The following is a 17,285-nucleotide window of genomic DNA, read 5'->3' on the forward strand; positions in this document are numbered from 1 at the left end:
GCAGGACACAGATGGGCCCAGTGGGGTAGGCTGGCATCTGTGGGAAAGCTCCAAAGGGTGGACGTTGTCATCCAAGACCCCAGAGAGGCTCAGCAGGGAAGGGGCTGATTTCTCACTCAGCCTCTGCCTGCTCTGCAGGGCACCTCCCTCAGTCTAGCAAGAGCGCCTGTGAGTTCAGTTATTTTCAGAAGAGGAGCAAATCCCAGGCTTTGAGTCCTGTTGCCAGCAGCTCAGTCACATCCCAGAGCCACCAGAAAATGCGGATGCCCTGGTACCTCTCCGTCATCCATGAGAAGGTACCAGCCCCACACTCCCTGGCTCTGGGCCCCGTCCCAATGACTCTTATTCTAGGGTCTGGTTAGCTGTCTAGCAGGTCACCAGGTATGGTCTCAAGTGACCTCCACACCCCCTACTTGACAAATCTCCTGGTCTCTGTTCCTCCTCCTCCCAGTGACTGTCTGGAGCTCACCAGCTCGTTAGCAGCTCACGGCACACCTGACAACCAACCATCCGTGTGTCTTTGGGCCTATAAGGTGCCCTTTGGAGAATGTATCTAAATAATAATAATAATAATGATAGCAACCAGTTTGATACACAAACATTTACATACAAGCCCATTCACTGTAGTGTTCTTTTAAAAAAATCTGTGCTTATGAGAGAGACAGACACAGATCTCACCTGTCCTGTAACCTCACCGTCAAATTTTGGTGTCAAGATTATTTTGCCTCTTAAAAAAAAAAAACCGGTTGGCCCCATTGGTCTCACTCTTGCTCAGATTGGTCTCTAACCTGTGAGCTCAGGCAGTCCACCCACCTTGGCCTCCCAGAGTGCTGGGATTACAGGCGTGAGCCGCTGCACCCTGCCGAGATTTCTTTTTTAACCCATGGGCCATATAGAAGCCCATCACTTAATTTCCAGACATTTGGAGGTCTTTCTGGTTATCTTTCCTTCCAGAATATTTTCTGTTGGGATCATTTTCCTTATGTCCAAAGAATTCCCTTTAGTATTTGTCTTAGTTCAGATCTGCTGGTGAAAAATTCTTCCAGTTTCTGTTTGCCTGAAAATACCTTTATTTTTGTCTTCAGTTTTGAAGAATTGAGGGAGTTAGGGTTTTGAGAATGGAAGGTTGGGGACTTCCTCAGAAGGCTGTCAAAGCAGCTCTTATGGGTGCTGCTGGTTAAGTGTGGTGAGGAGACATCTCACACTGCAGTGGCAGAGGGTGCCGACTGTGCCAGATAGACAGGGTGGGGCTGCAGTAACAGGGCACAGCTGCTGGAAGGAGCTGGAAGGAGGCATCTTGGTCTCAGGACTTGGGGTTTCAGGACAGCAGATTTCTCCTCCCGAGCTGGACGCAGGGGTGGAGGAAAGACTCTGTAAAGTGAGGGCCCATGGGGGCTGCCCCTGTTTTCTTGACCAGGATCACCACCTGTTCAGGTTGGGACAGGAAGTCCATCGCCTCTCCAAGCTGGAGGTGCAGATTCAGAAGAAAGATGAAGAGATTTTGGCACTCCGGGAGGAAAGGGAGGCCCTAAAGAAGCAGCTGAAATCCATCCTCAAAAGCAAAGGGCAAGAGACACCAGTGCCCCAGTACAAGAGGGTGAGTCGGGTTCCTGTGGGGAGAGCAGAGCTCTGGGGCGTCTGTTTCCGAATGGAAGTGTCCAAACGTGCTGGTGACCGCAGGCCCCTGGCACATGCCCAGGCTTCCTGGAATGTCTCCAGTTTCCCATGGGAACACAGACTGGGTATCAGGGCTCTGATAGATGGGTCAGAATGCGGGGTGGGGGCCGAAGAAGCAGGAAATAGCTGAGAGAGCTGTGAGCTGGGCGTCAGCCACTGCTCTCTACTCTGGCCTGCTTTCTGAGTTCAGTTTCCTGACCTATGAAAACACGGCTGAGCCGAGCTCTGAAATCCTGGAGGGTGGAAGGCTCCTGCTGCAGGTGGAATCCCCTCTCTCTGCTTCCTGGCCAGCAGGCACCTGATGGCCACCCCTACTCCAGGTCTGTGTAAAGAACTGGATGGGGCAGGTCTGCGTGGGCCCCAGGATGCTCACCTGGTCTTCCTAAGACCTGATTTCTTTCCCACTGAGGACACAGCCTGAGTTTATTCTGGGGGCAGATGCAAAGTGGAAGCCAGGGCCAGGACATGCTTCAGACCATGCTGGACACCCTGGAGCCCTCCAGGGAAAGCTACCTAGATAATAGATTTTGCAGGTGGAGCAGGCAGGCTCTGTCCCTGTCTTCCCATGGCTGTGGGGTGGCTGTGCGTGGGCAGAGCATGGGGCAATGTCCTGCATGCTGGCAGCCTGAGGCTGGCCCCCTGCTCTTCCACAGAAGCCTGCTCACTGGTGGCAGCCTGAGGCTGGCCCTCTGCTCTTCCACAGAAGCCTGCTCACTGAAGCCACTGTGGGTGGCTGCTCTGAGGTTGCCCAAAGCCCTCTGGCCCTGTGGCTGCCAATCTGCAGATCTCTGTCCCCCTCCACTGACAGGGCGCGACTTTCCCTGTCTTCTTGGCAGGAGGGCATGTGTCCCCTCCTGGACCCGGTGGTGGTAGGGCTGCGGTCGCCTTCCAGGAGGAGGTGCACCAGTGTGTCCTGGGGGTGCTGCAGGAGTGGCTCCCAGCCTGAGGGCTTCCACTTTGCAGGAGCGGCCCTCTGAGGCTACAGTGAGGGTGGGCAGGTTGAGCATCCTGAAGATGGCCCACAGGGACAGGGAGGACGAATTGTGGTGCTACGAGCAGGTGCGGCCCCGCCCAGGAGCCCCGGGCTGCCTCGGCCAGTGGGAGGGAGGCCCAGCCCCAAGGTGTTCCCGCCTGCAGCCCTGACCCTCAGCCACCCTCTGGCCCAGCCCAGCCCCCTGCCTTCCCCTCCCAGGTGCAAGAGGAGGGTGCGGTGGCTGAGGAGAGAGGCAAGGAGGAAGAGGGTCCGCAAGGGGAGCCCCCGGGGGCGGAGGGCGAGAGAGTGAAGGGTGGGGCGGGCAAGATGGTGGCTGAGCACGCGGAGGGCATTGAGGAGGAGGAGAAGGAGGAGGAAGCTGAGAAAGAAGCGGAGGAGGAGGAGGAGGAGGAGGAGGAGGAGGAGGAGGAGAAGAAAGAGGATGAGGAGCTGCTGGAGGAGGAAGAGGAGCTGGCCCAGAGAAGGGCCTCCTCCCCGGGCGAGTCCTTTGAGGAGGAGCTGCTGGCCCAGCTGGAGGAATACGAGCAGGTGATCCTGGAGTTCCAGTACGAGCTGGAGATCACCAGGACCAGATACTCCCTGTCGACAGGTGGGACATCAGGCGCAGGGTGCAGGCAGGGCTGAGGGCCCTGCCAGGAGCTGGGCTGCCCGATGATGGGCGGAGGGTGGCTGCAGGGGGCACTTGCCTGCCCCTGTCCCTCACAGCCCCTCCTTTCCCTCGGCTGCTTAGGCGCGATCACGTCCTTACAGCAGCAAGTGGACTTCCTAGAATCCCAGCTGCGGAAGGTCAACACGGAGAAGGAGATGCTCCAGAAGGAGCTCCGGGAGCGGAAGCAGCAGCTGCAGGCCATGAGCGAGAAGGTGGCTATGTCCTTAGCCACGCTGCTGTGCCCCCTGAGCCCTGAGACTGGGCCTGGGAGCCCCCTCTGCACTTGCAGAGAAGGCTACTACCCCACTGAGCCTGGTCTTGCTGGTTTTTTTTTTTGTAGAGACAGAGTCTCATTTTATCACCCTCGGTAGAGTGCCGTGGCAGCACACAGCTCACAGCAACCTCCAACTCTTGGGCTTAAGCGATTCTCTTGCCTCACTCCCGAGTAGCTGGGACTACAGGCGCCCGCCACAACGCCCAGCTATTTTTGGTTTGCAGTTCAGCAGGGGCCGAGTTTGAACCCGCCACCCTCGGTATATGGGGCCGGCGCCCTACTGACTGTTTTTTTGAGACAGTCTCAAGCTGTTGCCCTGGGTAGAGTGCTGTGGTGACATCATAGCTCACAGCAACCTCCAACTCTTGGGTTCAAGTGGTCCTCTTGCCTCAGTTTTTTGTATTTTTAGTAGAGACGGGGGTCTCGCTCTGGCTCAGGCTGGTCTCAAACCTGTTAGCTCAAGCAATCCCCTCACCTCGGCCTCCCAGAGTGCTGGGATTACTGGTGTGAGCCCTGTGCCCGGCCCAGTCTTGCCGTTTTTGTTACACATCTTTCATTTTAATTTTTACGGCAGTTACTCATGCATATCCCTTAAAGAATCGCATAGTCGCACCAGGCTTGTTATGAAAAACAGAAGCCCAGGCGGCGCCTGTGGCTCAGTAAGTAGGGCGTCGGCCCCATATATTGAGGGTGGCGGGTTCAAACCCAGCCCCCGCCAAACTGCAACAAAAAATAGCGGGTGTTGTGGCGGGCGCCTGTAGTCCCAGCTGCTCGGGAGGCTGAGGCAGGAGAATCACCTAAGCCCAGGAGTTGGAGGTTGCTGTGAGCTGTGACACACACACTACTGCGGGGGATGAAGTGAGACTGTCTCTGAAAAAGAAAAAGAAAAACAGAAGCCTGACCCTCCTCCCTCTCGTCCGCCCCTCCCTTAAAGCAAACTCTCCCATTGTTTAGGAAGTGATCTCCAAATTGCTAAGTTGCAGGCTCTTGGTGCCCATCTTACATTTTTCTCTATCTTCACACCATCTAATGCTCCCCTTTCCTCCCCCACCTGCCCCCCACGGCGGGGGGGGGCACACTCCTCTCAGCATCATTCTGTTAAGTGTCAGTGAGGCGTATGCTGCAGTGGCATTATCAGGACAGCTATTTGTAACACACATGCATGAATGAAGCCAAAGTTTTGTGAAACAATATTGAGATTCATAAACCACCACTTAAAACTGCTCATCCTGGCTGGGCATCCATAGCTGAGTGGCTAGGACGCTGGCGATGTACATGGAGAGTGATGGGTTTGAACCTGGCCCGGGCCGCTAAAATAATGACAACTACAACAAGAAAAAAAAATGCTCATTTCACATCTTTCTCTTCCTCCCTTATTTTTGGTGGAGCACATCCTTCAGTAGCCTTTCTTTTTCTTTTTAGAGACAGAGTCTCCCTTTGTTGCCCTCAGTAGAGCGCGTGGCATCACAGCTCACAGCAACCTCCAACTCCTGGGTTTAGGTGATTCTGTTGCCTCAGCCTCTTGAGTAGCTGGGACTACAGGTGCCCGCCACACGCCCGGCTATTTTTTGGTTGCAGTTTGGCCGGGGCCGGGTTTGAACCCGCCACCCTCGGTATATGGGGCTGGTGCCCTACCCACTATGCCACAGGCACCACCCAACCTCCAGTAGCTTTCTTAGAAAGAATGGATGGGGTAAAATTTGGGGGCAGATGTATTAATTATACGTTAATAACACCTTGCTGGATTTCACATCCCAGTTTGGACAACATGCTCATCCTGCATTACCAAGGCTGTGCTCCCTTGTCTGCTGGAAAGTCCAGTCGGCCTGACCCTTGTTCTTTCATAAGACACGTTCTCAGCGGATGCTTGTCCTGTCTGGAAACTTGAGGTGTTCTGAAACCTCATGAAGTTATGCCTTGGTGAGGGTGTACTTTCTTCCGTTGCACTGGGCACTCAGTGGCCATCTGGAAATTCGTGTCCTTTAGCTCTGAAATTTTTCTTTGGTTATGCCGTTTTCATTCCCTCTGTTTTCTCAGGAGTTTCCTTCTGGAACTCCAATCATTTGGCTACTGGGTCTCCTGCTCAGATCTTCTTTTCTTCTTATCTGGTCCCTCCCACTTTTCCACTTTTCCTGTCTTGTGTTTTGATCTGTTTTCTTTTTTGTTTTTCTTAAGAGACAGAGTTTCACCTTGTCGCCCTCGGTAGAGTGCTATGGTTTCACAGCTCACAGCAACCTCCAGCTCTTGGGCTTAGGCGAGTCTCTTGCCTCAGCCTCCCGAGTAGCTGGGACTACAGGCGCCCTCCACAACGCCCGGCTATTTTTTTGTTGCAATTTGGCTGGCGCTGGGTTTGAACCCGTCTTTCTTCTGTTCTCTGCTCCCTCTTTTTGGAGGCACACCCTTTTTCTGCTTCACGACTATGGGTTCTTTTCTCTCCTCAATGAGACATAAGTTACAGCTCTAATTTTTAAACTTCTTGCCCCATTTCCATCTCCTACAAGTTCCTCTTTTTAGTTTTGCTTTTGGTTTCCATCATTTGCTGGAGAACTTTGCTCCAATCTCCGAGCTGACCAGATCTCCCTGCCAGGGAGGAACAGGGCGGGTACCCCAGCAGCTCAGTGAGCCTGGGTCTCTTAGTTTCTGAAACAACACCCTGCCAATCCCCCAAATGTTATAGAAGAACCCAGAAGAACTCAATTTCTGAGACTTTTAGGAAGTAAAGTGTGAACTGGGCATGTTTTTAGCTTTCCCTACCGCCAGCTTGAGATTCAGCTTCCTAGAATGTGCAACATCAGATACCGGTTAGCCACCTGCTCCTCAACCTCCAAACTGGTCTCAGTTCTCTTTCTTCTCCCCGCCTCTCCGTTTTCAACGGAAATCCCATGGCCTTCAGTTTGGGGTGGTTTCGGGAGGGAGAAAAGTTAGACGCCTGTGTCCAGTCTGTTATGTCCACCTGGGAGTGCCCTGTGCCAACCCCTCTGTCTGCCTTTCAGTTCTCCAACCTTCGCGAGGGTAAGAAACACCAGGAGATGATGGGGTGTATTGAGAAGGACAACCTCCTCCTCCGGCAGGTGATGACTGGGAACGGTGAGAGGGCGAGGCTGCAGCGTCACCACAGCTGAGTTGGGGTCCACTTAGCCCAGGCAGATCCCACTTGGCGAGTGAGTCTCAGGGCCATGGGGCCAGACCGAGGGCTTTTCGCAGCTGTAGCTGGGTCCACATTGGACCGGAGGGACCCAGTGAGAGCTCCAGGGCATCTTTTGGGAAAAATGTGGTGGGAAACCATGTGGCATCGGGTCAGGCCTGCGTCTCCCTGGCTCTCCCCAGCGGGTGTCAGAGCTGGAAGGTGAACTCAGGAAGCAGGACAATGTCATTTCCGAGCTGGAGGCCAGGGTCAGTCAGCTGCAGACCCAGGTCGAGCTGGATGAGAACAACCTGCAGAGGTGGAAGCGGCTGCAGGAGGACCTGCAGAGCAGGATGGAGGCGGTGCGGCAGGAGGAGCAGCAGGCCCACGTGGCCCTGGAGAGCGCCCAGGCCAGGGTATGCCCAGCTGCCTTCTCCTGAGGGAGCCGCCCCAACCCCAGGTTTTCCATCTCCCAGCCCTATGTGGAGTTGATGCTCAAGAAATGTGGACAGGGAGGGAGTGAGGGTCGCAATGAAGACCCCGAAACAGGAGGGGCCCCGTAGGTGGTGGCCAGCCTCATTTATGGGAGAGGCAGTGGTCCTGGGCTGTGCAGGGGTGAGAGAACTTGGAGACAGTGGGAAGGAGGCACCCAGGTGGGTGGGAGCACGATGGTGATGTCCCCGGCTCGTGACCTCAGAGCTCAGAGCGTTGGCTGAGGCCCGGCACTGCACTGAGCCCTTTATTGATATTAAAGTCACTTAATCCTTTCCATACACTGTGAAGTGGTTATTATCAGCATCCTCACTTTACAGACAAGCAGGAGAGGATACATAACCCACTGGAGCTCCCAGACCTGCTCTGAGATGCCCCTGGGTTTGCACCCAGCAGTGTTTACTGCCACAGTGGGTGTGGCCCACGCTCGGGGCCAGGGGATGTAGGGGAGAGTGGGAGGTGGGGAGTGGTGGATGGGGCCATGCCCGGGAGGAGAGTCTGTAAAGAACACACCTTGATTTAGAGCCCCAGAGTGAGCAGAGGCAGCCTGAGTGTGCAATTTTAGAAATGACATTGCCACCCCCCACCCCCAGGGATGCCAACTGTAACCCACTGTTTCCTCTCTCATGTTTAATCCGGCCTCCTGGCTGGTTCAGAGAGGGTCACTGAGGCCCCTGCACCTGCCTCTCTTACAACACTGTGCTTCCAATGCAACCGTAGCTTGAGCCTGAATAGCACATAAGTGTCATTTTATTGCCAACTCACATTGCTTTGGTAGAGCCTGGGATGCTGTGCTGAGGATTCTGAGGGTTTCAGCAGAACACAGTGCCAGGACCAGTGGTGAAGGACTGTACAAGGGCGGGTAATTGAGGGTGGACAGCCCAGGTGACAACTGCCCCTCACCTAGGGGCAGGACTCCCCAGTAGAGGGACTGAGCCCCTCATCCCCTTGGTGCCTCCAGTGCCTGGCACAGAGTGGGGATCAATAAATACTGGAAAGAAAGGACCCGAGTCCTCACTCGAGGCCCAGGGGCTGGTAACTGTCCGGTGCTGTTCCTGACACCTATTGGAGAGACAAACAAAAGTGCTGGCACCTCTAGGGCAAGGCCGAGTCTCCATGGTCTGGCTCACAGTTGGCACCTCTGAATCTCGGGGTTTCTGGACATTGAGGGCTGAGGAGTTGGTACTGAGCCTGCCACTGTAACTTGGGGACCCCTGTCTGAGGCTTCTGGGGCATAGGTTGAAGGAGTTTTCTCTGCACTTCCCTGGGAGGTAGTTTCCTCTGGGAAGATGAGCCGTGGCCATGGACATCTACAAGGTTGTTTGTGGCAGCAAAGCCCATCCTGATGTCCACAGCCTGGCAGCCTCAGTAAGAAATCAGTAAGAAAAGGAGGAGCCCCAAGTCGAATACTGAGAACCAATGCAAGGGACAGACAGGGCCAGAGGACCAACCCTCCCTTAACAGAGTGTGACTCAAGGGCCGGAAAGAGTCTGTTCACTGAAGTTTCCCTGGGAGGGGAGAAAAGCCCGGGGGTTGTATGCTCTTTTATTTATTTTTTTATTTTTTGAGACAGAGTTTCACTATGTTACCCTCGGTAGAGGACCGTGGTGTCACAGCTCACAGCAACCTCAAACTCTTGGGCTTAAGTGAGTCTTTTGCCTTGGCCTTCCAAGTAGCTGGGACTACAGGTGCCCGCCACAATGCCCGGCTATTTTTTTGTTGAAGTTGTCATGGTAGTTTTTGTTAGCAGGCCTGAGCCGGGCTCAAACCTGCCAGACCCAGTGTATGTGGCCGGCGCCGTAACAACTGAGCTACGGGCACTGAGCCCGTATGCGCTTTTATTGCTCAAGTATGTGCAGGTTTTACTTTCCCAATTTTAAAAAAGAAAACAGAACAGTTGGTGAGGTAGAAAGTCCACGGGCTTTGATGCTAGGCCACTCGGGTTTGGGTTTCGAACTAGCACCTTCTAGCTCTCAGGCAGACCACGCTGACCTCTCCGACTCCAAAGCCCCCCAAAGTGTGGGTAAGCTGTACCTTCTCGGCCTGTGAAACTTAAATACAGCAGTAGGAGGCTGCACCCCACATGCCAGGGGCTTTTCTCTGGCAAAGAGAAGCGACAGTGTCTTCCCTTTGCTTGCAGCTTGAAAGACTAAGAAGTAAGATCATCCAGGCCACATTTAGCACCTCTGGGACCAAGTCCTTGACCAGCGAGATCTCTGATAGTGATATCCTGGAAGCTCTGCAGGTACAGATCGGCCCAGTGGCCTCCATCCCACAGACCTGCAGCTGGGACAGGGGTGGGGAAGGCCTGGATTGGGTTCAGGGGACCCTACTCTCATTCTGGCCATGTGTCCCCCTCAGTGAGAGCACTAGGGATATCCTTTCTCTCTGCCCAGGCAGAGGGGACCAGACCAACCCCTGAGCATGCCCAGAGGGGACCAGACCAACCCCTGAGCAGCCAGTCTGGGGCTGCTGTCAGCTCAGCAAGGGGGAGGGACATGAAGTGACTACAGCAGCCCAACGAGCCCTTTCTGAATGCCTCAAAGGAGGGGACAGCTGCATGGGTCTTGGAGATTCTCCCACCGCAGGAGCTTGGCTCTGCTGGAATTATCCCCTGCTGAGCCAGGGCCCTGACGCAAACCCCTCCCTTCTTAGCCTCAGTCTCCTCCCTGACCATGGGATCCCAGGCAGAGGCCTCAGAGGGGCAGGATGCTGTAGGAGAGATTATGCAGGCTTTGTGGTCATGGGGCAAGAGTGAGTCACCACCTACCACCCCTGGGCAGCAAAGCTGGGGGCCCACACTCGTTTCTCTCAGCCCTGAGGTTTCCCTCAGTAACAGAGGACAACCCTGGCCAGGCGCCCTGGGACCCAGAGCTCTCTGTGGGGCCACACACCACAGCTGCTTCTGTTCCCAAGACCCAAACCTCCTCCAGTGGGACTGTTCTTGGACCCAGTGTGTGCCCATGACTCCCCAGGAACTGCCCTGGGGAGTGGGCTGGGCCTTGGCCCACACGCCCCTGAAGAGGGGTCACAGCAGGGGACATGTCTACCACCCTAGTTCTCCTGTCTGGAAGAGGGAGGGAAGGGAGAGAGGAGAAGAGGGAAGACAGGGAGACAGAGGGTGTCCCACCACACAGCCTTTTCCCTTTGCCTGGCATGAAACAGCAACGGGCTATTCAGAGGAGCCTTGAGGAGACTGGGAGAGGGGTGGGGACAACCTTCCCTCTGCACAGGAGAGAAAGGACTTGAGGGACAGATGTGACAACCTCAGAGGTCTCTAGGAGTCTGGGGGAACCTCATCATTCTAAGAGGACAGAAGAACCCTGCTCAGTGCAGGCTGCAGTGACTCCACCTCTGGGTGGGACTATTTACACCACAGAAACTGGCAAATGCTACAGAGCAGAGCTGTTTTTGCTCTTTTCCCCAAAGAGGAAAACATTTACCAGCGCAGCACTGCCACAGGGAGCCCTTCTGGGGAGGAGGGGTGGTGTCCCGGGTACCCAGCCTGGCTGGGCAGACTGGCCTCAAGGCCCAGAGAGGAGCTGGGCAGATCCTCACAGTGGTTGTGTCTCTCGTCCAGCTGATCATCACGGAGAGAACTGACTACTACAACCAGCTGAAGCAGAAAGGCGTCAAAGTACCCCCCCTGCACCAGTCAGAGATCTCCTTGCCCACCAAGTTCAAGAAGGGGACCTCCAAGTAGACCCAGCCAGGACCCCAGGACTCGGTCAGCCCAGCAGAGGCCAGCCAGGCCCCAGCCCAGAAACCCACCTGCCATGTGCCCTGCCCTCTGACTCAGGATTAAACCAGGCCTTGGCACAGTCCCACCTTTTTCTTCCCAGGGACTCACACAAGGGATTACTTTCTGCAGCCTTGGCGGGGTGGGGGCGGGGGGTGGTCAGCACACCAGCTTGCACCCCCAGCTACTTTCTGGGGAAACCGCACAGGACCAGTGTCCCCTCAGAGGCGCTGGGTTGCAGGAGGCCAGAGATGGCATGTCCACCATGCTGGCTCAGACCTGACACCTGTCTTCCCTAACAGCTGCACACACCTAGGAGCAGGCAGGGGGTCCTGTGACCACCTGCCATGAGGTCTCCCCTGGCTGGAGACTCTCTTGCTGGGTAGCACCAGTTTGGACGGTGGATAGGGTGGGAAAGTCTGTTTCAATTCACCTGCTCCTGGAAGGAAAGCCCCGCGAGCGAGGACTCGTGTCTGTGGTCACAGACGTTTCTCCAGGGCCCACAAGAGGCACACTGTGGGCTCGGGCACATGAGAATGTGCTGGAGGGCTACTCTGTCACCCGCATCTCTCCCCATCTTCATCCCGACCTGGGCGGGCACCCTCCTCACAGCGCCCAGCGCAGGTCACGCACGTGCAGGCGCCCCGCCGAGCCCTCTGGGAGGACAGTCCCCCTCGTCTGGTGCTTGGTTCCCGGGAGGCAGCCTCGGTCCCTGGGCTCCGAGCAGAAGGCCGGGGTAGGTGGGTAGCTGAGCCTCCGTGCGTCTGGGGGTGCCGACCCAGAAGCGCCCGGATCCTCCAGGAGCCTCGTCGGTGGGGAGGACAGGTCGCCGGGCGGGGACGGTGGAGAGTTCCAGGGCCGCCGCGTGTGGGGACCGCGGAGTAGCGTCCTCCCCACGACCCCCAAGCCCCACCGGCCCGCCCGCCACCCGCAGCTCCCAGCCGCTGGTCACCGCCACCTCCGGCTGGGAATCCGTTGCCCCGCCCCTCCCTCTCAGCCTCCCTCCCTTCCTCCCTCCGCCCTGTCCGGACTCTGCACGTCCCCGCCCCTTTCGGATTCGCCCCGCCCCTCCCCGCCCACCAGGAACAGGCCACGCCCCCAGCCGGGCCCGGAGCCGAGCCTGCGCAGCGGCCGGGGGCGGGGGCGCAGGTGAGCTGCGCTGGGTCTGCGGCGCGCTCTTTGCGCGGCGGGAGGGAAGGAGGTGGTCTGGGCGTCGTATCTCTGGCCAGTGAATCGCGAGGGTCTGGGCTTGCCCCAAGCCGACCCCGACCTAACACGCGACGGGGCTGCCAGGTTCACAACTGCCCATCCAGCTCCTGGTGAGCGCTGGGGACAGCCCCGGGATCACTTTCCCTTCCCGGACCGCTGCAGGGCGATTCCTCTCTTCACCTTTTTAAAAAAAGTTTTTAAGGCCTGAGGCATCTGCCACACCTCAGACCCCGACTTGCCTGGCTGGGAGGAGGTGAGGTCCTCCCTCTGGCCAGGCCCCGACCGTCTTCCTGGGCCCTGGAGGCTTCAGCCACCACGCAGGAATCTCCCTGGTAAGTGTGAGACGCTTGGAGGTGCTGTGGGGCGAGGGGTCACGTGTGAGCCCAGAACTTCCTATGCTGACACCCTCCAGGAGTGGTAGGACCGCGGAGGCTCCCAGGGCTTGGAGGGTGTCTGGCTCTCCTGCTGCCACCACCTGAGCTGGTCAGGTGGGTGCTGGACAGATGACTGAGCCTGCTCTAGGCACCTCAACTGCTCTGGAGGCTTTGTCCGTCGGGATGGCCCCAGAGCTCATATTCTGTATCAGTCAGGAAGCCACTGTTCCAGGCCAGAGCAAATTGGGGTTGACTCCTCACATGGAGAAGCCCACAGGTGCACAGCTGCTGGCTGGATCTGGAGACTCAGCATTATTATTATTATTATTATTATTATTTTTGAGACAGAGTCTCAGTATGTCGCCCTCAGTAGAGTGCTGTGGCATCACAGCTCACAGCAAGCTCCAACTCCTGGGCTTAAGCGAGTCTCTTGCCTCAGCCTCCCAAGTAGCTGGGACTACGGGTACCCGCCACAGCACCAGCTATTTTTTTGCTATGGTTGTCATTGTTGTTTGGCAGGCTTGGGCTGGATTTGAACCCGCCAGCTCCGGTGTATGTGGTTGGCACCCTAACCACTGAGCAACAGGCACCAAGCCTAGAGGCTCAGCATCATTGGGGCTAATGTTGCTTGAATGTCTGGGTTGCAAGGTGGCTGTTGTGGCTCCAGCCATCATGTCAAGAGGAAGGAGGTAGCTCCTGTTTCCTTCATGGAAGCAAAAGCTGCCCTGTCCCTGTGCTGTATCTCAGCTCTTTGCCCACAGCTGGGTGGGTGACTTAAGAAAGCAGGGACTGAGGGTATTTAGTGTCAGGTCATAGCTGTTACCTGTGGCTGGCATAGTGCAGCTGGAACAAGATTGGGATTCTGCCCACCAGGAGGGAGGGGGAATCTTGGGTGGGCAGTTCTGAGCTGGCCAAAGTCATCTGGTCAACACACTGGGAAGCAGGGCCAGGCCCCTCCTCCCCTGCTGGCCTGGGGTTTGGGAAAGGGCAAACACAACACATCTGGACTTTCAGAACTGCTGGGGCCCTGAGTGCGGCCAGAGTTTGGGGCTGGCTTCTTGCAGATGTGTAGCCTGTGGTGCCTTTAAGCCTCTGTGTGCAGGATTACCCAGGAGAAGAGTCAGCCTTCACCACTGCGAGGGGTGGGGGCAAAGTCTCAGTTGCTGGAAGTGTGGGGCCTGCTGCCTGCCTGAGCACACTCACTGCTGGGGCCAGATGCTGTGAGGGCATCCCGGGGCCCAGCAGACTGGAGACCCAGCCCTAATCCTGTAGCCTGGGTAGAGGTCAGGTTGTAGCAGAGGCTGAGGGCAAATGAGACCCTTAGTGTGGAGCACCAGCACTGGCCTGCTGGCAGCAGCAGCGGGAAACGTGGCAGCCCCACTTCAGTCCCCACTCTCTCTGGTGCCTGGCACGGTGCTCAGTGAGTTGGAGCCCAGCAGACAGCTGGTTCTCCTTCTGCTCCAGGCACCCCCACCTCCCACTGCCCTCCTGAGTCCCTGGACACCCCCGCCAGGGGCTTAGCGCTCAGCACAGGGTGCCCCCCTACGCTCCAGCACCCCAGGCAGCAGGTGGGGGAGGCGCTGCAACTCACACAAGCTGAGGACACAGCTGCTGGGCTGCCCGGGGCCAGCCGGGCCTCTTCCCTGGACAGGGACCAATTTGGTCTGGCTGTACCAGCCACTGCCCCCGGCTGCTGCCCTGCCCTGCCCTGCCCAGCCCCCTCTTGGCCAGACTTCCTGGAGGTTGAGGAGGAACTTATCAGGGAACATAGCTGAACAGAGCTGTAGGCTGCCCTGATAAATGCAGGGGAGTGGAGGCCTTGAGGGGTGGGAAGGCCCCTAGGAGGCCTCTCACTCCTGAGGTCAGGGCTGGGTCACCTTTCAACCTTGCTGGTTTAGAATTCCTCCTTGGGCTGGTCTTACTGGTGGGACCCTGGGTAAGCTGCTTCACCACTCTGTGTCCTGGTCACCTGGTAAGTCAGATGGAAACCATGTGGGTGAGAACCTCTGTGTCAAGCTCACACTTGTAATCCTAGCACACTGGGAGGCCAAGGTGGGAGGATCACTTGAGCTCAGGAGTTCAAAACCAGCCTGAGCAAGACTGAGATCCTGTCTCTACTAAAATAGAAAAAAACTGGCTTGGCACCTGTTGCTCAGTGGGTAGGGCGCCGGCCACATACACCGGGGCTGGCGGGTTCAAACCTGGCCTGGGCCAGCTAAACAACAATGACAACTGCAACAAAAAAAATAGCTGGGTATTGTGGCAGGCACCTGTTGTCCCAGCTACTTGGGAAGCTGGGGCAGGAGGGTGGCTTGAGTTCAAGTGTCTGAGGTTGGTGTGAGCTATGATCATGCCATGACACTGTAGCCTGGGCAACAAAGTAAGACTTTCAAAAAATAATAATTTAGGGCGGTGCCTGTGGCTCAAAGGAGTTAGGCACCGGCCCCATATGCCAGAGGTGGTGGGTTCAAACTCAGCCCCGGCCAAAAACCGCAAAAAAAAAAAAATAAATAAAAAAAAAATAAATAAATAAAATAACTTAAAGAGTTTTATTCTGAGCCTATTCTGAGGACCAGGATACAGAGCCTTACCCAGGAAGCCTTGAGCATGAGGACTGTCTGTGGTGGGGTTTCAGTTTGGTTTTGTACATTTCAGGGAGGCAGAATTATAGGTAAAATCATAAATCTGTACGTGGAAGGCATACATTGGTTTGGTCGAAAAAGGTGGGACATCTCAAAGCAGGAGCCCACGGGATGTAGGTGGGTTTGAAAATTCTTTGGCTGATAATTGGCTGAAAGAGTTAGGGTCTGTCTAGTAGACCAGGAGTTAGTGAAAAGGAATGCCCAGTTAAGGGACTGTTCATCAGAGACAAACTAAAGCCATGTGCCCAGACCCAAGTGGTTTGTCATGTATATTGACACCCTGCAGGCGTGTCTTCCAGAGCCTTAGGCCTGTTAAAGAGTCACAGAGGACATTTCTAACTAGAGAAGGGGACCTGATGAGGTTTGTCTGATCTTTCTCATGGCCAGCAACTCAGTTCTAGAGATCCCCCTTGGCCGAGAGGGATCCAGTCAGTTAGCCACTGGGGGGAGCCTTAAGATTTTATTTCAGTTCACACCTGAGTGCTCCTTCCCCTGCTAGGCTGACTGTATCCCTGAGGGGCTGTGTTTTGCAGTGAAGTTAGAGCCTGGACACCTGCCTGGGTCTCCCCGCTGTGAAGGCTTTGCCCCTCCCCCCGCAGCCTGGCACCATGCAGTCCCCAGAGAGCGGTGTGCACTACAGCAGGTGGGATGACAGCAGCCGGGACGAAGTCAGCATGGCGGCCGTGTCCAGCACAGAGGAGGAGGCCTCATGTTGCCAAAGGTGAGAGGGTTGGCCGGTCTCTCCCTGCACAGATGCCTGCCTTGTCCCTGCTGCAAGCGTCATCTGCCCATGGGGCCCAGCCCCCTGCTCCAGCTGGCTGGATGTCCACGGATGGGTGCCCAGTTTTGCTGTCTCAGCAAAACTTCCCTCTGGCTGGCTCTTGGGCATGTGGGGCTATGGTCTCACACCTCCAGCAGAACACCAGCTCACCTTTGCCCACGCTCCTCCTCCTGACCGTGTGGCTGCCTGCCCTTGGGGCCCACCTGCCCTCTCCCTGATCTGGCCCAACTCCCCACAGTTCACTGAGGGGTCTCCTCCTTCACCCCGACCCAGGGCTCACCTCCAGATGGTTCTCCTTCCCCTAGGATCTCCCGGAAGCTGTGCAGGGGCAAGCTGGGTATCGCCATGAAGGTGCTGGGCGGAGTGGTCCTCTTCTGGGTCATCTTCATCCTGGGCTACGTCACCGGCTACTACGTGCACAAGTGCAAATGACAGCACCAGCAGGCGCTCTCGGGGCTGGCTGCACGCACCTGGGGGCCCCGTGTACAGGGAGCCCTGCATACACACTGCCCGTAATACAGACCTCCATAGATGCAGGGCCCCCATACACACAGACCCCATCTTATATCCATGGGCCCCAGAGGCAGACACCCTACAGGGCATGCGAGGACCCCAGGGGCACAGCTGTTCCAGGCCTGATAGGAGGCAGCACACACACACCCAGCACACTCAAAGGATCCAGAGACAAACACCTGGCGCGGCTGCCACCCAGAGGCGCGTGTGGCTGGGGGAAATAGGCTAGCATCACGGGAGCTGCAGGACACACCCAGGCCACACCAGGAGGCCAGTTTTCCCAAGCCCAGGGCCCAGGGCCTTCCTTTGTCGAGGCCAGGATGAGGGGTGCCTTCTGCAAATAATCCCAGCCTACCCTCCCTGGCAGCCCCCGACGATGGATCCTGCTGTTGTTCTATACGGGCACTGTGCAGAGTTGTGTGGCCTGGGCAGGCCCCTGCCCTCTCTGGCCCTTCTGACTCTGGTTGTGTAAGGATGGCCCCAGCAAGGGCTGTGTCCCCACCTACCTTCCCCTGGGGGTTGAGACCAGCCCTCGGAGGTGCTTCCTGTACAGAGTGAGGTGGGAGCCTTGGTCTCAGACCCACTGGCGGGGCTTCCTGAGTGAGGCAGGCATGGTGCTTGCTGGGCTGGGTGTGTCCCCTTGGGCTGGCCCTTGCTAGGAGGACCCTGGTCTCCCCCCCACCCTGAGGAGCTGTCTGCAGGCCATGCACAGGGCATCATTAAACATCTGCTGGGTGGCTGTGGCCAGTGTTACTCTCAGACTTGTGGATGGGCCTGGTGCTCTGGGGCAGTCCAGTCTGGCTCAGCCTTGGAACTC

General features: G+C 56.7%; 2 protein-coding genes across 5 annotated transcripts; both read left to right on the top strand.

The window, feature by feature from the left end:
• Positions 1-263: 263 nt before the first annotated feature.
• On the top strand, positions 264-10,959 carry CCDC27 (coiled-coil domain containing 27). Its single transcript, XM_053576720.1, is given in 9 exon segments — positions 264-296; positions 1,445-1,597; positions 2,641-2,861; positions 2,863-3,260; positions 3,402-3,532; positions 6,588-6,665; positions 6,922-7,134; positions 9,351-9,455; positions 10,791-10,959. Coding segments are annotated over 9 exon segments (1,455 nt in total). The 3' UTR covers positions 10,914-10,959.
• A 1,095-nt stretch (positions 10,960-12,054) lies between these two features.
• Positions 12,055-17,211, top strand: SMIM1 (small integral membrane protein 1 (Vel blood group)). Of its 4 annotated transcripts, XM_053575458.1 has the most exons (4): positions 12,055-12,490; positions 14,431-14,504; positions 15,774-15,895; positions 16,261-17,211. In XM_053575458.1, the coding sequence occupies exons 3-4, from the start codon at positions 15,783-15,785 to the stop codon at positions 16,385-16,387; spliced, it is 240 nt and encodes a 79-aa protein (XP_053431433.1). In that variant the 5' UTR covers positions 12,055-12,490; positions 14,431-14,504; positions 15,774-15,782; the 3' UTR covers positions 16,388-17,211. The 4 variants fall into 4 exon arrangements, with proteins under 4 accessions (XP_053431433.1, XP_053431431.1, XP_053431432.1 ...); XM_053575456.1 differs by lacking the exon at positions 14,431-14,504 and having other exon boundaries at positions 12,057-12,490; positions 15,674-15,895; XM_053575457.1 differs by lacking the exon at positions 14,431-14,504 and having other exon boundaries at positions 12,057-12,490; positions 15,708-15,895.
• Positions 17,212-17,285: the final 74 nt, after the last annotated feature.

This window comes from Nycticebus coucang, chromosome 22, assembly GCF_027406575.1.
Source record: "Nycticebus coucang isolate mNycCou1 chromosome 22, mNycCou1.pri, whole genome shotgun sequence".
Lineage (NCBI taxonomy): Eukaryota > Metazoa > Chordata > Mammalia > Primates > Lorisidae > Nycticebus > Nycticebus coucang.

Excerpts from the sequence above, each read along its gene's own strand:
- SMIM1 (XM_053575458.1), top strand. The coding sequence starts at position 15,783 with ATGCAGTCCCCAGAGAGCGGTGTGCACTACAGCAGGTGGGATGACAGC. Across the intron at positions 15,896-16,260 it reads GAGGCCTCATGTTGCCAAAG|GATCTCCCGGAAGCTGTGCA; the intron begins GTGAGAGGGTTG and ends TCCTTCCCCTAG.